General features: G+C 42.7%; 1 protein-coding gene and 1 long non-coding RNA gene across 3 annotated transcripts; both read left to right on the forward strand.

Annotated features, from left to right (window-relative positions):
• Positions 1–1,797: 1,797 nt before the first annotated feature.
• Positions 1,798–2,842, forward strand: LOC139548306 (uncharacterized). The gene is made up of 2 exons (XR_011669690.1): positions 1,798–1,937; positions 2,210–2,842. It is a non-coding gene; the product is annotated as an uncharacterized lncRNA (long non-coding RNA).
• Positions 2,843–6,928: 4,086 nt separating this feature from the next.
• LOC139548307 (von Willebrand factor A domain-containing protein 5A-like) lies at positions 6,929–24,415 on the forward strand. 2 transcript variants are annotated; one of them, XM_071357903.1, is made up of 18 exons: positions 6,929–7,090; positions 8,813–9,015; positions 9,758–9,980; positions 10,314–10,489; positions 10,684–10,798; positions 10,997–11,172; positions 11,356–11,444; positions 11,607–11,751; positions 12,875–12,954; positions 13,392–13,506; positions 13,660–13,818; positions 14,042–14,145; positions 14,926–15,143; positions 15,365–15,502; positions 16,680–16,727; positions 17,006–17,163; positions 18,915–19,038; positions 19,293–24,415. In XM_071357903.1, exons 1-18 carry the CDS (start codon positions 7,048–7,050, stop codon positions 19,370–19,372), a joined length of 2,394 nt encoding a protein of 797 aa, XP_071214004.1. In that variant the 5' UTR covers positions 6,929–7,047; the 3' UTR covers positions 19,373–24,415. The 2 variants fall into 2 exon arrangements, with proteins under 2 accessions (XP_071214004.1, XP_071214005.1); XM_071357904.1 differs by lacking the exon at positions 16,680–16,727.
• Positions 24,416–26,185: the final 1,770 nt, after the last annotated feature.

Here is a 26,185-nt window from a genome sequence, read left to right on the forward strand (position 1 = left end):
AGTTGGCACAATATAGAACAATAACCTAATGTATTTGCATCACAACATGGCCAATGTTGGGCCAATCCATATGAAATCCTGGGTCTGATGCATGTCCATGATGCCAAAAAAGCCTGTCCACTTTAAAAACGTTCACCAGCCCATTTATATTCTGACAGAGGGATGGATGTTAGACATTTTGACTGTTCAGTACTAAAAAAAAAAGACGGTATTTTTTAGAACAGAAGGCCAGCACAGAAAAAATTATGCATTTATCTATACAAAAAAATATAAATGCAACAATTTTATTGAGTTACAGTTCATATAAGGAAATCAGTCAATTTTAAATAAATTCCTTAGGCTGTAATCTATAGATTTCACATGACTGGGCAGTGGCGCAGCCATGGGTGGGCTTGAGAGGGCATAGGCCCACCCACTTGGGAGGCGGGCCCAGCCAATCATAATAGTTTCCCCCACAAAAGGGCTTTATTACAGACAGAAACACTCCTCAGTTTCATCAGCTGGTGAAGAAGCCGAATGTGGAGGTCCTGGGTTGGCGTGGTTACAAGTGGTCTGCTGTTGTAAGGCCGGTTGGACGCACCGCCAAATTCTCTAAAATGACGGAGGCGGCTTATGGTAGTGAAATGAACATTAAATTATCTGGCAACAGCTCTGGTGGACATTCCTGCAGTCAGCATGCCAATTGCACGCTCCCTCCAACATGAGACATCTTTGGCATTGTGTTGTGTGACAAAACTGCACATTTTAGTGGCCTTTTATTGTCCCCAACACAAGGTGCACCTATAATGATCATGCTGTTTAATCAGCATATTGATATGCCACACCTGTCAAATGGATGGATTATCTTGGCAAAGGAGAAATGCTTACTAACAGGGATGTAAGCAAATTTGTGCACAATCTGAGAGAAATAAGCTTTTTGTGCGTATGGAACATTTCTGGGATCTTTTATTTCAGCTCATGAAACATGGGACTAACATTTTACATGTTGCGTTTTTATATTTTTGTTCAGTATATATGCCAACAGTGCAACAATGCCTAATTTATCATAACCATTACAGATAATGAATCCTAATTGCTAAATTGCCTATTATATAGTCAATAAAAAGTGCCATTTTAAGATTAATTTATTGAAACAGTAATATCAACTGGTTATATTAGTGCGTTTGGAAAGTATTCAGACCCCTTCACTTTTTCCACCTTTTTGTTACGTTACAGCCTTACTTTAAAATGTATTTAAACATTTGTTTTATCTCAATCTACACACAACTCCCCATAATTACAAAGCAAAAACTGGTTTTAGAAAATATTTGCAAATGTATTAAATTTTTTTTAAACTGATCACATACAAAAGTATTCGAACCCTTTACTCAGTACTTTGTTGAAGCACCTTTTGGCAACGATTACAGCCTCAAGTCTTCTTGGGTATGACGCTACAAGCTTGGCACACCTGTATTTGGGGAGTTTCATTCTTCTCTGCAGATCCTCAAGCTCTGTCAGGTTGGATGGGGAGCGTCGCTACACAGCTATTTTCATGTCTCTCCAGAGATGTTCGATCGGGTTCAAGTCCAGGCTCTGGCGGGGCCACTCAAGGACTTTCAGAGACTTGTCCCAAAGCCACTCCTGTGTTGTCTTGGCTGTGTGCTTAGGGTCCTTGTCCTGTTGGGAGGTGAATCTTTGCCCCCAGTCTGAGGTCCTAAGCGCTCTGGAGCAGGTTTTCATCAAGGATCTCTCTGTGCTTTGCTCTGTTCATCTTTTCCTTGATCCTGACTAGTCTCCCAGTTCCTGCTGCTGGAAAACATCCCCACAGCATGATGCTGCCACCACCATGCTTCACCATAGGGATAGTATTGGTGATGAGAGGTGCCTGGTTGCCTCCAGATGTGACACTTGGCAGTTTCTGGCCATGAAGGCAGTATCATGGATCCAGGCTCAGAAAGGTAGCTATAGCTTACACTCATAGTCCTGGCAACTCTTGTCCTTCATCTGCCCTGATTTGGAAAGAAATTGTTCAGGTGAAAGCAATTTCCTAGTAGGGATCCACCATATTACTTAAATGACAAATATATTTGTATTTTGAATATAATCATTCACAATACAATGTTGGTGGTATTTTGTCTTCAAACAAGTGTTGAAGATACATTTTGCCCATCCTTGCAACCATGATGCCACAGTATAATGATGCCTGTCCTGGTGATGTTGTGTGTTTCAGTGGCCAGTGTGTCCGAGTGTGTCCAGGCTGGAAACACCCTTCTGGGTTGCCAGGTGCAGAAAGACACCCTGGGACTCTGAGAGGTTTACCCTGCCAGTCCTTTCTCTGTCCCCCACACGCCCGCTACTCTACCTGGGGTGAGATATACACACAACCCTGCCTGCTCCTAGTCCCCTCCTCCAAGCAAACTGGTGGAGCTAGCAACTGTACCGGCCTGAACAAGCCTAATTATCAAGCTGTTAGAGCTTGGACATATTTGTATAAAAGACTGAACATACCGAGCTCCATGTACATTTCATTTGTGTAAATATATTAATGTATATGATGAAATATTATGTACGTACCTTTATGATTTATATTTACCTGATTGAGATATATTCATCTGTTGTTAGTGTAACTGTTAGCCCCCCACTCTTGCCCATTTCATTGTACTGTGTTAGGATAAAGGCAGGAAGTTGGGCCTTCGGGGGAAGGAGTCCTTGCTAGATGCGGGAGCGGTATAGTTTTTTGACCATACAGACAGACATACAAACAGGTCATATTAATTTTCCATATCAAGTAATCTATGCTTTAAGTTGATTGGAGAATAATTTTTTTGTTAGAAATAAGAATAAAAAAATGTGTTGCACCATATCCCTGGATCTCATTGATTGTTTGGCCGTTTGGAAACCTTGAGTGTGGACTGTATGCGTACGAAACAACCCCGCTTCAGGCTTGGGCAGTGGCTATGGTAAAGAGGAAAGGAAGCCACTACACAACCTCTTACCTATATTAGCCTATTGTCATTTACTGTTGGGACACTTATGTATTGGTTGTTATTAACATATCAACATGAATCTACGTGTTACGTATACAGCTGTACTTGTTAGACTTTGCTTTGGTTATCACTTCCATATAGACTACTGGAAACAATGTGTATGCAGTACTTGTCATCACTAACCAAAATGCTTGATAAAAGGCCTTATTATTGTATGTATGCATTATCCACATATATGAGGCCAAATGCATGCAGGGAGAAGTTGTGGATAATATGAAAAGCCAAATGAGTGCCTATCCGGGTGCCTTTACTGTGTGATCATGTAACACTGTCTCTGTATTCATGTAATTCCTCATATACACTACCGTTCAAAAGTTTGAGGTCACTTAAATATTTTCTAGTTTTTTTAAAGAAAAGCACATTTTTGTCCATTTAAAATAACATCAAATTGATCAGAAATAGTGTAGACATTGTTAATGTTGTAAATGACTATTGTAGTTGGAAACGGCTGATTTTTAATGAAATATCTACATAGGCGTATAAAGGTCCATTATCAGCAACCATCACTCCTGTGTTCCAATGGCACATTGTGTTAGCTAATCCAAGTTTATAATTTTAAAAGGATAATTGATCATTAGAAAACCCTTTTCCAATTATGTTAGCACAGCTGAAAACTGTTGTGCTGATTTTAAAGAAGCAATAAAACTGGCCTTCTTTAGTCTAGCTGAGTATGTCAAAAATGTTATAAATTGATTTGCATTTTAATGAGGGAAATAAGTATTTGACCCCTTCTCAATCAAAAAGATTTCTGGCTCCCAGGTGTCTTTCATACAGGTAACGAACGGAGATTAGGAGCACACTCTTAAAAGGAGTGCTCCTAATCTCAGTTTCTTACCTGTATAAAAGATACCTGTCCACAGAAGCAATCAATCAATCAGATTCCAAACTCTCCACCATGGCCAAGACCAAAGAGCTCTCCAAGGATGTCAGGGACAAGATTGTAGACCTACACAAGGCTGGAATGGGCTACAAGACCATCGCCAAGCAGCTTGGTGAGAAGGTGACAACAGTTTCTGTGATTATTCGCAAATGGAAGAAACACAAAAGAACTGTCAATCTCCCTCAGCCTGGGGCTCCATGCAAGATCTCACCTCGTGGAGTTGCAATGATCATGAGAACGGTGAGGAATCAGCCCAGAACTACACAGGAGGATCTTGTCAATGATCTCAAGGCAGCTGGGACCATAGTCATCAAGAAAACAATTGGTAACACACTATGCCGTGAAGGACTGAAATCCTGCAGCGCCCGCAAGGTCCCCCTGCTCAAGAAAGCACATATACATGCCCGTCTGAAGTTTGCCAATGAACATCTGAATGATTCAGAGGACAACTGGGTGAACGTGTTGTGGTCAGATGAGACCAACATGGAGTTCTTTGGCATCAACCCAACTTGCCGTGTTTGGAGGAGGAGGAATGCTGCCTATGACCCCAAGAAACCATCCCCACCGTCAAACATGGAGGTGGAAACATTATGCTTTGGGGGTGTTTTTCTGCTAAAGGGACAGGACAACTTCACCGCATCAAAGGGACGATGGACGGGGCCATGTACCGTCAAATGTACCGTCAAACCCTCAGCCAGGGTATTGAAAATGAGTCGTGGATGGGTATTCCAGCATGACAATGACCCAAAACACACGGCCAAGGCAACAAAGGAGTGGCTCAAGAAGAAGCACATTAAGGTCCTGGAGTGGCCTAGCCAGTCTCCAGACCTTAATCCCATAGAAAATCTGTGGAGGGAGCTGAAGGTTCGAGTTGCCAAACGTCAGCCTCGAAACCTTAATGACTTGAAGAAGATCTGCAAAGAGGAGTGGGACAAAATCCCTCCTGAGATGTGTGCAAACCTGGTGGCCAACTACAAGAAACGTCTGACCTCTGTGATTGCCAACAAGGGTTTTGCCACCAAGTACTAAGTCATGTTTTGCAGAGGGGTCAAATACTTATTTCCCTCATTAAAATGCAAATCAATTCATAACATTTTTGACATGCGTTTTTCTGGATTTTTTTGTTGATATTCTGTCTCTCACTGTTCAAATAAACCTACCATTAAAATTATAGACTGATCATTTCTTTGTCAGTGGGCAAACGTACAAAATCAGCAGGGGATCAAATACTTTTTTCCCTCACTGTATATATAAAGTAGTTAGTCTGCCTAATAAAGTGTGTATATATATATATATATATATATATATTGGCTATTAAAACAGTTACATTTTTAAATGTAGGTCCTTGAAAATTACAATTAAGTGCTTGAAAAAGTCCTTTAAAATTGTCTTGGCAATGTCTGTGTAAACCCTTCATTGTGGCTACTTGCTCAGCCCACAAATGAAAGATCAAATCACCTGCTATTGAAATGATGCACTCATCATTCGCTTCCCTGTCACATCTTTACTCGGGCACAAGGGCATGCTAATTTAAAAGATGGCTTGTCATTATTAGGCAGGTTCTATATGGAATTCAGGCTCATTATGGGACACACGCCAGGTCATTGTCAATTATTTAAAAAAGTGAGACCAAATCATGTGCTTTGTGCAACAACTGAAAAAGTTGGTGTAGAGAAATGTTCCCTCTAAAGTGCGTAGTAGTTGTCTTTATTTTTTACTATTTTCTACTGTATATCATCCATTGTATAGAACCACAAGATTGAACTTCACTCAACTTTCTAGAGTTTTCCCTGTTAACACTATCAACGTTTCCCTTTACTGTGTCAATTGTGATTGAATCAACACAATATTACCCACTATCAATTCAACATAACGAAACAAAACTAACTACGCAAGAGATTGTCATATGAAGAATTCATTAGAGTAGGATTCTATTGCGCACGACTGAGCCCATACTTTACACCGAACGGTGCGGCATAACTAATCAGAGCTGCAGTAGGCCTATATGCAATATTTGGATCTGTGCCATTTACTTTGAACTGGACTGTATTTAGAGTTGTGGTCTTGAGTAGATGCGCTTGTTTGGAGATCAAAGCGAGAGCAGCATGTAGCCACGTGTGCACATTTTGTTCATATCCTTTTTTAGTTGCTTCTACGTGCTTCTACACCTGCATTGCTTGCTGTTTGGGGTTTTAGGCTGGGTTTCTGTACAGCACTTTGAGATATCAGCTGATGTAAGAAGGGCTATATAAACACATTTGATTTGTTTTAGTTAGTGAGTTATTAGCCCAGTTAAAGATAATTTGTAGTCAGAAATAGGGAGTGATTGCTTCCTGCAAGAGCACAAAACATGTACATTTTTTGTGTTGTACTTTGAGACCGGCTTGAATACGCTAAGTAGCCTATAGGCAGAGGTTAGCATAATTTGTCTGATTCTCTGTAATAATGGTTTGGGAATAATAATGCATTTTATTTTGAAAAGTGGTTTCTTGCATCGAAACACAACATGAGAGTAATTGTCACCTCCTTGTCTGAAGGACAAGTGGATAAACAGGTAAATGTCAAGCTCTGCATGTTTAAAAAAAATAAAGTCTCATGGAATGAAGCCTACATTGAACACCACTCATTGGCTGCTACTGTAGGCTGAATGATAGAACAGCTACTTCCATGTTAAAATGTTATGGGATACATTTTCTCATTGTTTTTGATGGTAGGCCACTCTGGTAGGCCTACATTATGATCAAATAGCCACAGTAGCCTACTTGGCCACTGTTAAAACTGTATCTTAAAGTGGGTACAGCCTCAGTGTTCATAATTAAACGTGCGCTGGAAGTTACACAGTATTTAAAAAATGTTCCAGTTTGCGTTCAGCAGACTTAAAATTTGCTCAGTGCCTCAAAAAATATTTTGAGGGAACATTGTTGTAGAGCCCTGCCAACATGGTTAGATAAACCTCTCAATTACTGTCATCCTACTGTCAGTAGTTGCATTCTGTGGCTGCCTTTATAAAACAATTTATCATAGACACTTGGCATATTACCATTAACTGTTTACTGTTGCACGGCAATTAAACTTTATTAACGTAAGACGCCCGTAAAAGGACAATGATATGACACCTGACTTCTCCATACAGGAGCCAAAATGGTGAACTGCTGTGGATTGGTAACTGTCAAGAATGAACCAGGTACGGTTTGAAAGCATAAATGATTGTTTACTTCCTGTGTCTGTTTCTCTTCCTTTTTTATTAAATAAATACTTCAGAACATTTCACCACCTTTACAGTTGAAGTCGGAAGTTTACATACACTTAGGTTGGAGTTATTAAAACTCGTTTTTCAACCACTCCACACATTTCTTGTTAACAAACTATAGTTTTGGAAAGTCAGTTAGGACATCTACTTTGTGCATGACACAAGTCATTTTAACAACAATTGTTTACAGACAGATTATTTCACTTGTAATTCAGTGTATCGCAATTCCAGTGGGTCAGAAGTTTACATACACTAAGTTGACTGTGCCTTTAAACAGCTTGGAAAATTCCAGAAAATGATGTCATGGCTTTTAGAAGCTTCTGATAGACTAATTGACATCATTTGAGTCAATTGGAGTTGTACCTGTGGATGTATTTCAAGACCTACGTTCAAACTCAGTGCCTCTTTGCTTGACATCATGGGAAAATCTAAAATAAATCAGCCAAGACCTTAGAAAAAAAAATGTAGACCTCCACAAGTCTGGTTCATCCTTGGGAGCAATTTCCAAATGCCTGAGGGTACCACGTTCATCTGTACAAACAATAGTACTCAAGTATGAACACCATGGGACCACGCAGCCGTCATACCGCTCAGGAAGGAGACGCGTTCTGTCTCCTAGAGATGAATGTACTTTGGTGCGAAAAGTGCAAATCAATCCCAGAACAACAGCAAAGGACCTTGTGAAGATGCTGGCGGAAACAGGTACAAAAGTATCTCCAAAACCAGCATTAAAAAAAGCCAGAATACGGTTTGCAACTGCACATGGGGACAAATATCGTACTTTGTGGAGAAATGTCCTCTGGTCTGATGAAACAAAAATAGAGCTGCTTGGTCATAATGACCATTGTTATGTTTGGAGGAAAAAGGGGGTGGCTTGCAAGCCGAAGAACACCATCCCAACCGTGAAGCACGGGGGTGGCAGCATCATGTTGTGGGGGTGCTTTGCTGCAGGAGTGACTGGTGCACTTCACAAAATAGATGGCATCATGAGGCAGGAAAATTATGTGCATTTTTTGAAGCAACATCTCAAGACATCTGTCAGGAAGTTAAAGCTTGGTCGCAAATGGGTCTTCCAAATGGACAATGACCCCAAGCATACTTCCAAAGTTGTGGCAAAATGGCTTAAGGACAACGAAGTCTAGGTATTGGAGTGGCCATCACAAAGCCCTGACCTCAATCCTATAGAAAATGTGGGCAGAACTGAAGAAGTGTGTGCGAGCAAGGAGGCCTACAAACCTGACTCAGTTACACCAGCTCTGTCAGGAGGAATGAGCCAAAATTCACCCAACTTATTGTGGGAAGCTTGTGGAAGGCTACCTGAAACGATTGACCCAAGTTAAACAATTTAAAGGCAATGCTACCAAATACTAATTGAGTGTATGTTTACTTCTGACCCACTGGGAATGTGATGAAGGAAATAAAAGCTGAAATAAGTCATTCTCTCTACTATTATTCTGACATTTCATATTCTTAAAATGAAGTGGTGATCCTAACTGACCAAAACAGGGAATTTTTATTAGGATTAAATGTCAGGAATTGTGAAAAACTGAGTTTAAATGTATTTGGCTCAGGTGTATGTAAACTTCTGATTTCAACTGTATATTGTTTTTCACAAAATAAAAAATATGTTGCTCCATCCATCCCTCCTTCTCTCAGTGCCTCTGAAGAGTATTGCTGTGGAAGTGAGTGTGCAGGGGCATGTGGCCACTGTGAGCTCCACTCTGCAGTATGAGAACCAGGAGCAGAGCCCTCTGGAGGCCATCTTTGTTTTCCCTCTGCCGGGAGAGGCTGCTGTCTGCAGGTTCAGCGCCAAGATAGGACAGACTGAGGTGGTGGCTGAGGTTCAGGAGAAACAGAAGGTGAGGAGAGATGACAAGTCAATAATGAGACAAATGCAACTATAGACATATTTTTTATGACATTTTCTGAGATCTACAAAAATATAATTTATTGCAGGATTTGGGTTAATTTCACATTAATACCAATCAATAACATGTTAGTACAAGTGTTGTTACTAGTGTAATTATAGCGTTACTACACAGTTTTAAGAGAAACTTGGTGTAAAATGTTACCGGCCAGCTAACCTGGCCCCATTTCCATCAAGGCAACCTAATAATCCCTTCATTCCTAATTGGCAAATATCACTCCTCGCCTCTCCACCATGAGATCTGGTGTGTGGTGAGCGTTCTGGTACAAAACGGTTGCTGTGCATCACCCAGGTGGGTACCACACATTGATGGTGGATGAGATGAGTTTCCCCCTTACTATGTAAAGTGCTTTTGGTACCTCAGTTGGTAGAAAGGCTCTATATAAATCCAATCCATAACTTATTATTATCACTTTATGGTTAACCAGCAGTCTATGACCTAGTGGGCTTCAAAAGTTATTCAGATGTTTGTTGACAGCTCTCTGCTCTCAGTATTAGACATTGACCCTGTAAAACTGGTTCCCAACCTACTGCTTTGTCAAAGCGACTCTCTGTCAAACCCCATTGACCTGACTAGTGTCAGTCAGACAGCACCTTCCCCTGGATGTATGCTACTGTACTATACTGTGTGTCAGGTTGATGATGCGTCCCTGTGTTCCTCTGTCCCTCCTCAGGCACAGGAGCAGTATGATGATGCATTGAGCTCGGGACAGCAGGCCTTCCTATTGGAGGAGAGTGATGAGAGCCCGGACGTGTTCAAGCTGAGTGTGGGAAGTCTGCCTCCAGGGGAGAAGGCCTCTGTCAGCCTGGACTATGTGACAGAGCTGGCTGTACAGGCTGACGACGGCCTGAGGCTCTGCCTGCCCGCCGTGCTCAACCCCCGCTACCAACCCCAGGGTAAGAACATGGGCCCCTGTATAGAGACACAAACCACTAATACATCATAGGGCACTGCAAAACAAAGTAAAAACCTTGTGGGCAGCAGTGTGACTATGAACCAGTACCTGGTCCCATAGGGCAGTGGTCTTCAGTCCTGCTATTGGAGACCCACAGGGGATGGTGCATGCTTTAGTTACAGTCCCGTTTTAATGAATTAATCATTATTGAATTAATCAAGGTCTTGGTGAGTTGTTGATGAGATGAAAGAAGTGTTAGTGCTGGGCTGGAACAAAAACATTTTAATCTGTGGGTCTCTCTCTCCCCTCTCTCCCTCACCCATCTCTCTCTAAGGGTCAGACAGTGGTAGTGGTGGCAGTGCCCAGGTGTCCTCGGTGCCCGCTGGTTCTGTCCCCTACAGTCTGTCCCTCAGTGCCCATGTGTCGTCCCCTCATCCCATCTCTAGAGTAGAGTCCAACTGTCCCCTGGACCCACTCAACTACCTCAACACAGAGAAAACCCAAGCCACGGTACTGTGTGTGTGTGTGTGTTCATATGCATGTGTAAGTGTGTTGCTTTACGTACGTACGTATGAATGTGTACACTGTGTGTATGTCTGTGTGCTTGCACTCTCACTAGCACCATAAACCATCAGAATCCTTCATAGTTGTTCAATTCCCTCTCTGACTGCTCTACCTTCATGTGAATGTTGTTCTAACTGCAGGTCAGTCTGGCTGCAGGTCATCAGTTTGACCGGGATGTTGAGCTGTTGTTGTATTACCAAGACACCCATCAGCCTACTGCTATAGTAGAGGCAGCACAGGCTTCTGCCAAGCCAGGTGAGGGGGGTGGGTGTACTCTGTTGTAGATTGGTGTATATGAGATCAATGAGTAGTCTAGTTTACTACCTTCATTCATGTTTACAGAGAGGGACATGGTGAGACTGAAGAAGAGGCGTCCTCTAGAAATGGAGAATAACTGTTGGACACTTATTCCTTTCTCTCTTTCTCTCTCTCTCTCTCTCCCCCCCCACCCAGGCTCTCTGATGGGTGACCCAGTGGTCATGCTGAGCTTGTACCCAGAGTTTCCCAAGGATGTGATGTCATCTATGACCTCACACGGGGAGTTCCTGTTCGTAGTGGATCGCTCTGGCAGCATGGAATGCCCCATGCACCTTGGGTCTGGGTCACAGGACCGTATTGGCAGTGCCAGGGTATACACACACACACACAGCAACCCTATTCTAATAAATGAACAGCTCAATCTGCACAGGATTCACCACTAGGTAGTTTGGAGTTAAATCCAGTACACTGTGGTTACTCTGTACTAGTTCTTTAAGACTGTCCTATAAGGTTTATTGAAGAGTAAAGACACTTGTTGGACTTCTCTCTTGCAGGATACTCTGCTGCTCTTGCTGAAAAGCCTGCCAATGGGCTGCTACTTCAACATCATCGGCTTTGGGTCCAGTTATGAGTCCTTCTTTTCGTGAGTGTTTTCTCCTTCCAACCCCTGTTTCAATCATGTTTACATCTAATAATTTGCAGCAGGTAGGGGAAGGATTCAAATGTCCATGGCTTGGGTCTGTAATATGTTGTGGTGATGACCCTTTGACCTGTGTGTGTGTGTGTGTGTCTATCTGGACGTCAGTAAGAGTGTGGAGTACAGCCAGAAGACTATGGATGAGGCTCTGCAGAAGGTGAAAGAAATGAGGGCTGACCTGGGAGGTACAGAGATCCTCCAGCCTTTAAAACATATCTACAGCCAGCCCTGCCTCCCCGACCAGCCCAGACAGGTAGCTAACACACCTTACATACCTTACAGTGCCTTAGACCGAGTGGCGCAGCGGTCTAAGGCACTGCATCTCAGTGCTAGAGGCGTCACTACAGACCCTGGTTTGATTCCAGGCTGTATCACAACCGGCCGTGATTGGGAGTCCCATAGGGCGGCGCACAATTGGCCCAGCGTTGTCCGGATTAGCGTTTGGCCGGGGTAGGCTGTCATTGTAAATAAGAATTTGTTCTTATCTGACTTGCCTAGTTAAATAATAATAATTTACACACAAACACTGCCATAGAGAAATGTCTGTCCTTTCTGTAACGATGCTTCCATTGAAACAGAACCTCATGCGTTGCTTTACTGTGGGTTATACAATGACATTATGGATGTTTTTTGTCAGCTGTCCAGCCAAAGTGATAGTTCAAATTATCTAGATGAAAATAATTGTGTGCAATGTTATCAGGTAACAATAATGTAAATGCCTCTGCTAAAGCCTGCCACCGTATCGTCCAACAGACATTTCTTTAGAAGTTTCTGAATGTCCTTGTATCTACTTTACTTAGTTTTGTTTATGCATACGTGTATAGATGACGCAATGTATAACGACTGTTACCCAAAATATAGATGATGTAATGTATTTTTGATGACGCCAAAGGAACCACTGTACCATGTTTGACTAGGTTTGTTTTTTAGTGTCTCAACTATCTGAGTGGTCAACAAAAATCTGTCAGTTATTGTATCATTGTGGAGTGGCATTTTTAATATTTTTTTCTAATCACCTCACTCATTGGCCTTCTAGGGCTGGCTGGCTGTGATTCATACAGGTTCCTCCTGAAACACCTGAAACTCCTCCCACCTTTCCATGTGTAACACGCAGGATATGAACCCTGGTCTCCCACGGGAGCAACCAATGTCTTAGACCATGAGGGAATTCCCTTTTGGGCTTTGGGCATGTTTAGTTACAGAGTAACACCCTAGCAAACAGTGTATTTTGAGTGTGGTATTTACAGTAACATGCCTGGCTTACTGGGACAGCAAATAGACCTGTGTTTTTGGTTACTAAGGAAACATTCTCAGTATACTTCAGTGCTGCACGTACATTATTTAATGTTGAGACATACCCGCTCTGTCCTCCACAGCTCTTCTTGTTCACTGATGGTGAGGTGGGGAACACCAAGGAAGTCCTGGATCTGGTGAAGACGAATGCCGGTTCTCACAGGTGGGCCCACAAGCACTGTTTCCCCTATCATTACCTAGTTGGGGCAGAGATCCCAGCTCTGTCACCTCCCACCTGAAAGAATTCGACTAACTGGTTTTAATAGAGAGTTTGTTACAGAACCCATTGCACCTGTCTGGAAAGTAAAGCTCTAACCACTGGTCTTTTTGACTCAAAAGATGAATTGTAAAACCCAATCTAAAGTAAACCTACCCAACCTGTCTGTGAGCAGCAGTGTGGGACAGTTCTGTAGGTTAGGGTTTTTCACCCCTGTTAGAAAACAAAAGCTTTTGTATTGATGATTCTTCCTGTACAGTTATGTGTTTTCAGTCACCCCACGAGGACAAGAAAATTATACAAGTGATATGGATTTGGTTGATAGACTTTTTTTGGTATTTGATAACAACAATAATAGTGTTTCCTGGGTGTGTCCCTGTCAGGTGTTTCTCCTTTGGGATCGGGGAGGGGGCCAGCACTGCTCTCATTTCTGGGGTGGCCAAGCAGGCCAGAGGGCACGCACAGTTTATCACAGGACAGGACAGGATGCAGCCCAAAGTAAGAGAGCTTATCAGTGTGTGTGCATGTGTAAAGTGAGGGCTCTATTGGCTACAAACATTTTCATCACCTCCCTTATTCTCTTGTTTTTCTCTTTCCTTTTTTAATTACATTATTTACCACTTTCCCACCTCCTTCACTCTCCTCCCTCAGGTGATGCAGTCCCTCCGGTTTGCCCTGCAGCCAGCTGTGGTGGACATCTCAGTCAAGTGGAATGTCCCAAAGGGGGTCTCTGTCACCCCTCTGTCTCCACCAATCAGAGTGGTCTTCCAGGGCCAAAGGGCACTTCTGTATGCCCAGCTCACTGGGGAGGTGAGGACTCTGCCTTCTACTGTTATGAATGTTAATATTGTTTAACATACTGTATGTCAATGTTCAAATGACACTGGTAAGGTCATAACTTATTTGCAAGACAACAATTTTTTGGGTCACGGTCCACGTGTTTTTACTAAACTCTGTATTTCCTTGTTTTCTTTCTCTCGTTCTGTCTGTCTCTTTCTCCTTCTCACTCTCTCTCATTCTCTCCCCTGCTCAGAGCTCAGGGGACACAGAGGGCTCGGTGATAGTGAAGTACAGCCTGGCCAAGCAGCCTGTTGAGAACCAGCTGAGCTTCAGTCTTAAGCCTGCAGAGGACACTGGGTAAAAACAACACTGCAGGCCTTGGTCAGATGCATTAAGGGAATGTGCCACTATTTTCAGGCAACACTGCTATGACACTCCATTAATAGAAACTGTGCCAGCACTTCTAATGCATTTCAGCTATGTAGTATGATTTGATATATATTTATATAGTTCTGTAGGTACCCCCATCTTATCATCGACCCTCGTCTCCCCCACTCCACTGTCTTAATCTCTCTATCCCTCTCTCCCACACTCCACCGTCTTAATCTCTCTATCCCTCCTCTCCCACACTCCACTGTCTTAATCTCTATATCCCTCCTCTCCCCCACTCCACTGTCTTAATCTCTCTGTCCCTCCTCTCCCCCACTCCACTGTCTTAATCTCTCTATCCCTCCTCTCCCCCACTCCACTGTCTTAATCTCTCTGTCCCTCCTCTCCCTCACTCCACTGTCTTAATCTCTCTATCCCTCCTCTCCCCCACTCCACTGTCTTAATCTCTATATCCCTCCTCTCCCCCACTCCACCGTCTTAATTTCTATATCCCTCCTCTCCCCCACTCCACTGTCTCAATCTCTATATCCCTCCTCTCCCCCACTCCACCGTCTTAATCTCTATATCCCTCCTCTCCCTCACTCCACTGTCTTAATCTCTATATCCCTCTTCTCCCCCACTGTCTTAATCTCTCTAACCCTCCTCTCTCCCACTCCTCTGTCTTAATCTCTCTATATCCCTCCTCTCCCACATCTAACTCTTATCTCTCTCTTTCCTCTACCTCTTCTCTCTATCCCTCCTCTCCAGAATGACCGTCCACAGGCTGGGTGCTCGAACCCTGATCCAATCCCTGGAGGTGGAAGAGAGAGAGCAGGATGGTGAGAAGGAGGGAGTGAAAGAGAAGGTGATAGAGCTCAGCGTCCAATCAGGAGTGAGCAGTGCCTTTACTGCCTTCATCGCTGTCCACAAAGGAGATGGAGAGGCCCTGCATGGACAGCTGCTACGCAGACAAGTCCCGACGCCAAGTGAGTGAGTGTTTGTGTGACGGGGAGAGGCTGTGCAAGGAAATTATTTTATGCAGATATGTAAACAGCGCTAAATAAATGGTAACCGCGAGCTGAAGTGTCTCAAACTGTGCCCCCTGCACGTGTAAGACGGAATCCTCATTGTTTAGTCATTAATGTGTTCGGTGCGTGTACCTTCATGTTTGTAACCCAGTGACCTGTGTTTTTCCCTTCTTTCTCAGTGTTGTATCACAGCCCCATGCCCAAGATGATGTTGTGTGGTATGGCTCAGTGGAGCCCCATGCCCATGGTGATGGGGTGTAGTCTGCAGAATAAAATGAGGTCCCCAGTCAAGTTAAAGTTGAGCAAAAAGAGTAAAGGTCAGCACCGAGTCTATTTGTTTAAGAAACAAGTTACATGTCTCTATTTCAATATGCTTACGTATCACTATTATGAGTTAATACTAAACCCTGTTAATATGATCCCTGTTCAGTTGTATTAAGATTGTGATCTTATGGGTTCATGTTTAAAGTCTGCATGTTTTGAATAAACTACATGTTTTATTCATTTCAGGGTTAATTCAAATAATTCAATTTTACAAAATGTGTATTGACACATTTCATAACTTTTACAGAAATGTTGGAATCAACATTGTTAATGTTGAATTATACTAAACAAAAATATAAAACGCAACATGCAACAATTTTAATAGATTTTACGGAGTTACAGTTCATATGAGGAAACCAGTCAATTTTAAATGCATCTAATATATTGATTTTACATGACTGGGAATATAGATATGCATCTGTTGGTCACAGATGCCTTTAAAAAAAAATGGGCCTCAGGATATCGTCACGGTATTTTTGTGCATTCAAATTGCCATCGATAAAATGCAATTGTGTTCGTTGTCCGTAGCGTCTGCCTGCCCGTACCATAACCCCACCGCCACCATGGGGCACTCTGTTCACAACGTTGACATCAGCAAATCACTCACCCACACAACGCCATACACGTGGTCTGCAGGTTGTGAGGCCCTTAGGACGTACTGCCAAATTTTCTTAAACGGCGTTGGAGGCGGCTTATGGTAGAGAAATTAACATTCAATTATCTGGCAACAGCTCTGGTGGACATTCCTGCAGTCAGCATGACAATTGCATGCTCCCTCAACTTGAGACATCTGTGGAGTTGTATGAAAAAACTGCACATTTATTGTCCCCAACACAAGGTTCACCTGTGTAATGATCATGCTGTTTAATCAGCTTCTTGATATGCCACACCTGTCAAGTGGATGGATTATCTTGGCAAATGGGAAATTCTCACTATCAGGGATGTAAACCAATTTGTGCACAACATTTTATTTGAGCTTACCAAAAATTTCCGGCATCTTTTATTTCAGCTCATGAAACATGGGACCAACACTTTACATGTTGCGTTTATATTTTTGTTCAGTGTATTTTGGGTAGAAGTACTGTAATGTTGAATTGTGATCTTTAATAGATAGTGTCGTACATTCCCACTAACAAAAGTCTAACATAAACAATTTACATTGGGTTTCAGGTTTGGATGCTTTAGAAGTATTAGACTATGACGACAACTGTTCCGAAGGTAATTTTAAGGGTTAATGTCTGTGTTAACCTAATTCCAAATACCTGTTATTCACATGGGAATTGTAACACTGTTTGATGCTCCTCAGTGTTCTATTTATTGTGATTGTATTACTCAAGCACAGCACAATGATTTTACCGCAACTGTTAGGATTCTGGTTAGGGTTAGGGTGACCCAGTTAGCCACTGGCGCTATAATGGAACAGTTAAGGTATTAGGTATGTAATCATTTAGATAATTTGTAACTGTTCTAACCATTAAGTTGTCCAATCCCATTAGACTTTGACTCTCCAGCCCCAACCTCTAAGCCTGTGAGGGACCCTCTCCTCCAGCTGATCTCCCTTCAGAAGGCCTCTGGTTCCTGGGTCCTGGAGGCAGGGTTGGCTGAGGTGCTGGCGAAGACTGAGGAGGAGGTGTCCAAGCCAAAGCCTGCACAGGTAGGTCCACAGAAATAAACAGATGCCAGGGTTTTTCTTTGTTTTTACTATTTTCTACATTTTAGAATAATAGACAAGACATAAACACTATGAAATAACACATGGAATCATGTAGTAACCATAAGTGTTAAACAAATCAAAATATATTTTAAATTCTTCAAAGTAGCCACCCTTTGCCTTGATGACAGCTTTGCACACTCTTGGAATTCTCTCAACCAGCTTCACCTGGAATGATTTTCCAACAGCATGTAAGGAGTAACCACATATGCTGAGCACTTGTTGGCTGCTTTTCCTTCACTCTGCGGTCCAACTCATCCTTAACCATCTCAATTGGGTTGAGGTTGGGTGATTGTGAAGGCCAGGTCATCTGATGCAGCACTCCATCTCTCTTCTTCTTGGTCAAATATCCCTTACACAGCCTGGAGGTGTGTTGGGTCATTGTCCTGTTAAAAAACAAATTATACTCCCACTAAGCGCAAACCAGATGGGATGGCGTATCGCTGCAGAATGCTGTGCTAGCCATGCTGGTTAAGTGTGCCTTCAATTCTAAATAGATCAGACCGTGTCACCAGCAAAGCACCATCACACCCCCTCCATGCTTCACGGTGGGAACCACACATGCGGAGATCATCCGTTCATCTACTCTGCGTTTCACAAAGACCCGCCGGTTGGAACCAAACATCTCAAATTTGGATTCATCAGACCAAAAGACAGATTTCCACCGGTCTAATGTCCATTGCTCGTGTTTCTTGGCCCAAGCAAGTCTCTTCTTCTTATTGGTGTCCTTCAGTAGTGGTTTCTTTGCAGCAATTCGACCATGAAAGCCGGATTCACGCAGTCTCCTCTGAACAGTTGATGTTGAGATGCGTCTGTTACTTGTACTCTGTGAAGCATTTATTTGGGCTGCAATTTCTGAGGCTGGTAACTCTAATGAACTTATCCTCTGCAGCATAGGTAACTCTGGGTCTTCCTTTCCTGTGGCGGTCCTCATGAGAACTATTTTCATCATAGCGCTTGATGGTTTTTGTAACTGCACTTGAAGAAACTTTAAAAGTTCTTGAAATTTTCCAGATTGACCCTCTTTCATGTCTTAAAGTAATGACGGACTGTTGTTTCTCTTTGCTTATTTGAGCTTTTCTTGCCATAATATGGACTTGGTATTTTACCAAATAGGGCTGTCTTCTGTATACCACCCCTACCATGTCACAACACAACTGATTGGCTCAAACGCATTAAGAAGGAAATAAATTTCACAATTTCACTTTTAACAAGGCTCACCTGTTCATTGAAATGCCTTCCAGGTGACTACCTCATGAAGCTGGTTGAGAGAATGCCAAGAGTGTGCAAAGCTGTGATCAAGGCAAAGGGTGGCTACTTTGAAGAATCTCAAAAACAAATCAAAATATATTTTGTTACTTTTTAGGTTACTACATGATTCCATATGTGTTATTCCATAGTTTTGATGTCTTCACTATTATTCTACAATGTAGAACGTAGTAAAAATAAAGAAAAACCCTTGAATGAAGAGGTGTGTCCAACCTTTTTAACTGATACTGTATATTATGAGCATGCTGCAAGATGATGCACTCAGAGTATCTGCACGTGCACTCTATAGAAAGACCATCAGCTCTGGACAAAAGCATGATGAACATTGAATTGAATGTCCCCATGATACCCATGTCTCAGTGTCCTTATTTTCTGTTTATCTCTCCATCTGTCTGTCTCTCGCTCTCACTCTCTCCCTCACTCAGGTGGACCAGGAGGTGTGGGCCACGGTTCTAGCCCTGGTATGGCTCTATGGTTTCAAGATGGAGGCTCAGGAGGAGTGGCAGTTTCTGGCCATGAAGGCAGTATCATGGATCCAGGATCAGAAAGGTAGCTATAGCTTACTCTCATAGTCCTGGCAACTCTTGTCCTTCATCTTCCCTGATTGGAAAGAAATTGTAGGAATCTACCATACTGTATTACTTAAATTACAAATATATTTACATTTTGAGTATTATCATTCACAATACAATGTTGGTGGTATTTTGTCTTCAAACAAGTGTTCCAGATACATTGTGCCAATCCTTGCCACCATGATGCTACAGTATAATGATGCCTGTCCTGGTGATGTTGTGTGTTTTCAGCGACCAGTGTGTCCGAGTGTGTCCAGGCTGGAAATAACCTTCTGGGTTGCCAAGTGCAGAAAGACACCCTGGGGCTCTGACATGTTCACCCTCCCAGTCCTCTCTCTGTCCCCCATACACCTGCTACTCTACCTGGGGTGAGATATACACGCAACCCTGCCTGCTCCTAGTCCCCTCCTCCAAGCAAACTGGTGGAGCTAGCAACTGTACTCGCCTGAACAAGCCTAATTATCAACCTCTTACCTATATTAGCCTATTGTCATTTACTGTTGGGACACTTATGTATCTCAATGTATTGGTTGTTATTAACATATCAACATTCATCTACGTGTTACATATACAGCTGTACTTGTTAGACTTTGCTTTGGTTATCAATTCCATATAGACTACTGGAAACAATGTGTATGCAGTACTTGTCATCACTAACCAAAATGCTTGATAAAAGGCCTTATTATTGTATGTATGCATTATCCACGTATATGAGGCCAAATGCATGCAGGGAGAAGTTGTGGATAATATGAAAAGCCAAATGAGTGCCTATCCGGGTGTCTTTACTGTGTGATCATGTAACACTGTCTCTGTATTCATGTAATTCCTCATATACACCACCGGTCAAAAGTTTGGACACCCCTACTCATTCAAGGGTTTTTATTTATTTTTACTATTTTCTACATTGTACAATAATGAATAATGAAGACATCAAAACTATGAATTAACACATGGAATCATCTAGTTACAATAAAAGTGTTAAACAAATCACAATGTGAGATTTTTCAAAGTAGCCACCCTTTGCCTTGATGACAACTTTGCACACTCTTGGCATTCTCTCAACCAGCTTCACCTGGAATGCTTTTCCAACAGTCTTGAAGGACTTCCCACATATGCTGAGCACTTGTTGGCTGCTTTTCCTTCACTGCGGTCTGACTCATCCCAAACCCTCTCAATTTGGTTGAGGTCTGGGGATTTTGGAGGCCAGGTCATCTGATGCAGCACTCCATCACTATCATCCTTGTTAAAATAGCCCTTACACAGCCTGGCGGTCTGTTGTGTCATTGTCCTGTTGAAAAACAAATGATAGTCCCACTAAACCCAAACCAGATGGCATAACCAGCATTCTGCAGCGATAAGTGTTTCTTAAATTCTAAATAAATCACAGACAGTGTCACCAGCAAAGCACCCCCACATCATAACACCTCCTCCATGCTTTACGGTGGGAAATACACATGCGGAGATCATCCGTTCACCCACACCGCGTCTCACAAAGACACAGCTGTTGGAACCAAAAATCCAGACCAAAGGACAAATTTCCACCGGTCTCATGTCCATTGCTCGTGTTTCTTGGCCCAAGCAAGTCTCTTCTTCTCATTGGTGTTCTTTAGTAGTGATTTTCTTTGCAGCAATGCGACCATAAAGGCCCGATTCACACAGTATCCTCTGAACAGTTGATGTTGAGATGTGTCTGTTACTTGAACTCTGAAGCATTTATTTGGGCTGCAATTTCTGATGTTAACTCTAATGAACTTATCCTCTGCAGCAGAAGTAACTCTGGGTCTTCCATTCCTGTGGTGGTCCTTATGAGAGCCAGTTTCATCATAGCGCTTGATGTTTTTTTGCGACTGCATCCCCCCCACCTTGTCACAACACAACTGATTGGCTACATGATTCCATATGTGTTATTTCAGTTTTGATGTCTTCACTATTATTCTACAATGTAGAAAATAGTCAAAATAAAGAAAAACCATGAATGAGTAGGTGTTCTAAAACTTTTGACCGGTATTTTACGACTTCACTTGATAAAAATGGATCATAATCTACATCTTTATTGGTCATATCTAGTTTCTTAATGACTCCACTCGGTTCCTTCTGCATTGAACCGACGTCAGGAGTTACCAACCCCTCCTGGGGAGCCACTGGGTGACCGGCTTTTGAACACACCTGATTAATAGGGTCCATGAGGAGTGTTACAGTAGGTCCCTCCTGATGAGGAAGAGTAGGCTAGAAGACAACTTTTAACAAACACTATATATACACAAAAGTATTTGTGTATTTTCAAATTAAAGGATTCGGCTGTTTCAGCCACACCCGTTGCTGGCAGTTGTATAAAATCGAGCTGACAGACATGCAATCTCCATAGGAAAACATTAGCAGTAGAATGGCCTTACTGAAGAGCTCAGTGACTTTCAATGTGGCACCGTCATAGGATAGAGCTGCTCCAGTCAACCATAAGTGCTGTTATTGTGAAGTGGAAATGTCTTGGAGCAGCAACAGCTCTGCCAGGAAGTGGTAGGCCACACAAGCTCACAGAACGGGACCGCCGAGTGCTGAAGCACGTAGCGTGTAAAAATTGTCTGTCTTCTACTGGAACAGTCGCTACCGAAATACAAACTGCCTCTGGAAGCAATGTCAGCACAAGAACTGTTCCTCGGGAGCTTCATGAAATGGGTTTCCATGGCCAAGCAGCCGCACACAAGCCTAAGATCACCATGCGCAATGCCAAGCGTTGGCTGAAGTAGTGTAAAGCTCGCCACCATTGGACTCTGGTGCAGTGGAAATTAGTTCTCTGGAGTGATGAATCACACTTCATCTGACAGTCTGACGGACGAATCTGGGTTTAGCGGATGCCGGGAGAACACTACCTGCCCGACTGTATAATGCCAACTGTAAAGTTGGATGGAGGAGGAATAATGGTCTAGGGCTGTTTTTCATGGTTCGGGCTAGACCACTTAGTTACAGTGAAGGAAAATCTTAACGCTACAGCATAAACTACATTCTAGACCAGGTATTCCCAAACTTGGGTACGCGCAATGCCGTCGGGGGTACGCCAAATAAAAATGTGATTCACATTAAAAAATAAAAAATGTATCTTCACATTTTCAAACAGTACATTTATATTTTCCAACAGGGCTATACATTTGGGTGAGTTTTTTTATTTTCTTGCCTGAGTAGCCTCGTTTCACTGCCACAAATTGTATTAAACCATCTAGTGTTCAGTAAAATAACAACACAAAATCAAATACAGGTAGCCTAGTCAAATAATTAACATTCAATCTCATTAACTGTTACTCTCTCACGGGAAACCTTCACTCTTACGCAGATATTTAGAAACGAAACATGACCATTTTAAAAACAAGCCACGAGTTTGAGTGAGAAAAAAGACGACTTTCGAGTAGTAAGACCTATAAAAGCAACAGATGCATTAATAAGAAGGGGCTATATGGGTCTTATATGGTGAGCTACTGAGTGGCTATGACAGGCAAGCCCCGCGGTTATGGCTGGGACAATGCTGGAGGAAAAGGCCCAAAAAACTATACAAACAATGCCTTCATCAAACGACACTGTTTCACAATGCATCAGTGACATGGCAGGAGATGTTTTGAAACAATTACTGCTTTGCATACAAGCCAGTGAATTATATGCGTTACAGCTGGATGAGTCAACAGATGTAGTGGGCCTGGCACAGGACCTGGTATATGTCTGTTACGTTTATGGGGGGTCAATTAAGGAAGACATCCTCTTCCGCAAACCAGGACAACATGAGAGGATATTTTTAAAGTACTAGACAGCTTTGTGACATCAAATGGACTTTGGTGGTCAAGATGTGTTGGTATCTGTACTGATGGGGCAAAAGCCATGACAGGGAGACATAGTGGAGTGGTAACGCGCATGCAAGCAGTTACTCCCGACACCACTTGGGAATGCCTGACAGCTTGAAAAACGTTTTGAACACGACAGTGAAAATGGTTAACTTTGTTAAAGCAAGGCCCCAGAACTCTCATGTATTTTCTGCATTATGCAATGATGTGCAATGACCATGTAACGCTTTTACAACATACAGAAGTGCGCTGGTTATCAAGGGGCAAAGTATTGAAGTGGTGGAAGTGGTGTTGGAGGGCCAGTAGGAGGCACTCTTTCCTCTGGTCTAAAAAATATCCCAATGCCCTAGGGCAGTGATTAGGGACACTGCCCTGTGTAGGGTGCCGTCTTTCGAATGGGACGTTAAACGGGTGTCCTGACTCTCTGAGGTCATTAAAGATCCCATGGCACTTATCGTAAGAGTAGGGGTGTTAACCCCGGTGTCCTGGCTAAATTCCCAATCTGGCCCTCAAACCATCATGGTCACCTAATAATCCCCAGTTTACAATTGTCTCAATCATTCCCCTCCTCTCCCCTGTAACTATTCCCCAGATCGTTGCTGTAAATGAGAACGTGTTCTCAGTCAATTTACCTGGTAAAATAACTGAAAAATAAAATAACAGATTTTTTATTTTTTTTATTTACACGTTTTTAAAAAATAATTGAAGAACGAGCTTAAAGTTTTCTTTACTGACCATAATTTTCACTTGTCTCACCGCTTACATGATGATGAGTTTCTCACACGACTGGCCTATCTGGGTGATGTTTTTTTCTCGCCTGAATGATCTGAATCTAGGATTACAGGGACTCTCCACAACTAAATTCAATGTGCGGGACAAATTTGAGGCTATGATTAAGAAGTTGGAGCTATTTTCTGTCTGCCTTAACAAGTACAACACACAGGTCTTTCCATCATTGTATGATTTATTTTGTGTGCAAATGAACTCAAGCTTACGGACAATGTCAAATGTGATATAGCGAAGCACCTGAGTGAGCTGGGTGTGCAATTACGCAGGTACTTTCCCGAAACGGACGACATAAACAACTGGATTCGTTATCCTTTTCATGCCCTGCCTCCAGTCCACTTACTGATATCTGAACAAGAAAGCCTCATTGAAATTGCAACAAGCGGTTCTGTGAATATTGAAATTAATCAGAAGCCACTGCCAGATTTCTGGATAGGGCTGCGCTCAGAGTATCCTGCCTTGGCAAATTGTGCTGTTAAGACAGTGATGCCCTTTGCAACCACGTACCTATGTGAGAGTGGATTTTCGGCCCACACTAGCATGAAAACTAAATACAGGCACAGACTGTGTGTGGAAAATAATTGAAGACAGACTCTCCAATACAACCCAACATTGCAGAGTTATGTGCATCATTTCAAGCACACCCTTCTCATTAACCTGTGGTGAGTTATTCACAATGTTTGATGATCAAATAAGGTTTTATATGTAAGATGGCTAAATAAAGAGCAAAATTATTGATTATTATTATTTGTGCCCTGGTCCTATAAGAGCTCTTGGTCACTTCCCACGAGCTGGGTTGTGACAAAAACACACTAATTCTTATGTTTAATAAATGTATCGTATAGTGTGTGTGTGGCAGGCTTACAATGATGGCAAACAACAATATTTGAGAGTGTGCTGACCCTGGTGCTAGAGGGGGTTACAGAACTATAGAACAATAAAAAGTTTGGGAACCACTGTCCTAGACGATTCTGTGCTTCCAACTTTGTGGCAACAGTTTGGGGAAGGCCCTTTCCTGTTTCGGCATGACAATGCCCCCATGCACAAAGCATACAGAAATGGTTTGTCAAGATCACTGTGGAAGATCTTGTCTAGCCTGCACAGATCCCTGACCTCAACCCTATTGGGATGAATTGGAAAGCCGACTGCGAGCCAGTGTGTGAAATGGCTAGCTAGTTAGCAGGGTGTGCGCTAATAGCGTTTCAATCGGTGACATCACACACTCTGAGACCTTGAAGTAGTTGTTTCCCTGCGGATTTTGTGGAGCGATAGGTAACGATGCTTCGAGGGTGTCGGTTGTTGATGTGTGTAGAGGATCCCTGGTTCAAGCCCAGGTAGGGGCGGAAGGAAGACTGTTCCTTCCGCCCCTAGGCCTAATCAGACAACATCAGTGCCCGACCTCACTAATGCTCGTGGCTGAATCGAAGCAAGTCGCCACCTCAATGTTCCAACATCTAGTGGAAAGCCTTCCCAGAAGAGTGGAGGCTTTTATAGCAGCAAAGGGGGACCAACTCATTAATACCCATGATATATATTTTTTACATTACTAGTCACTTAGTGGACACTCTTATCCAGAGTGACTTACAGGAGCAATTAGGGTTAAGTGCCTTGCTCAAGGGTACACCGACATATTTTTTTCACCTACTCGGGGATTTGAACCAGCGACCTTTTCGTTACTAGCCCAACGCTCTTAACCACTAGGCCAATTCTGACATTTTGGAATGAGATGTTTGACGAGCAGCTGTCCACATACTTTTGGTCATGAGTATTGGTCAATGTGTTATGATAATTGAAGACAGAATTATTCAGAGACATCATACTATGTAAACTTCCCAGTTCCTTTACCGTATCCCGAGCAGCTCACCAACCATCCTACTTGTTGCTTAGTAAAACTGGACCTCTTTCCCCAACTATAGGTGCAAGACAGGAAAACATCTGTACTACAGTGGCTATGTCGCTCCTGCCCTATAGGGCGAACTGGTTTATTTGGCATCGGCCTCTGTCTCTGAGCTCTATTGCCATTTGCCACGTAATCTCCCGAGTGCAGAGCATATGCAGAGTTCATATGCTAGTCGGAACTAGAAAACGTGGAAATGTCAGACTTGCTAACTGGTTGTAGTTATATACGTGCCGTGTACATGGTTAGCAAGTGGGTAAATGTCCGAGTTTCCTAGCTCCGACTAGCACGTGAAAGCGGCAATAGGCATAGGTACAAGGGGCGGATTGCGTAGCAGAGGAACACGAGCCTGTCGGAACCGGAGAACACACGGGCAAGATTTTAGAGGATACAAGTTCATGGGAGAGATTATTTTAGTTTCCCTTGCAAAAACAAAACATTGAAACGTGGATGTTGTTGATTAAGTAGGTAAGTGAAAGTAACGCTAATTAGGTTAGCTACTGTAGTTATATTTTCGACTGGTAGAGGTGGCGCAAGTATGTGCCAGTGTCGTTATGGCTAGCTACAGAATTCTAGCTAACATTAGGGGATTAGCTAGCTCGCAAACGTTTCGTTTT

Source organism: Salvelinus alpinus, chromosome 21 (genome assembly GCF_045679555.1).
Source record: "Salvelinus alpinus chromosome 21, SLU_Salpinus.1, whole genome shotgun sequence".
In the NCBI taxonomy this organism is placed as follows: Eukaryota; Metazoa; Chordata; class Actinopteri; order Salmoniformes; family Salmonidae; genus Salvelinus; species Salvelinus alpinus.

Excerpts from the sequence above, each read along its gene's own strand:
- LOC139548307 (XM_071357903.1), top strand. The coding sequence starts at position 7,048 with ATGGTGAACTGCTGTGGATTGGTAACTGTCAAGAATGAACCAG. Across the intron at positions 15,503-16,679 it reads GTTGAGCAAAAAGAGTAAAG|GTTTGGATGCTTTAGAAGTA; the intron begins GTCAGCACCGAG and ends ATTGGGTTTCAG. Across the intron at positions 16,728-17,005 it reads TGACGACAACTGTTCCGAAG|ACTTTGACTCTCCAGCCCCA; the intron begins GTAATTTTAAGG and ends CAATCCCATTAG.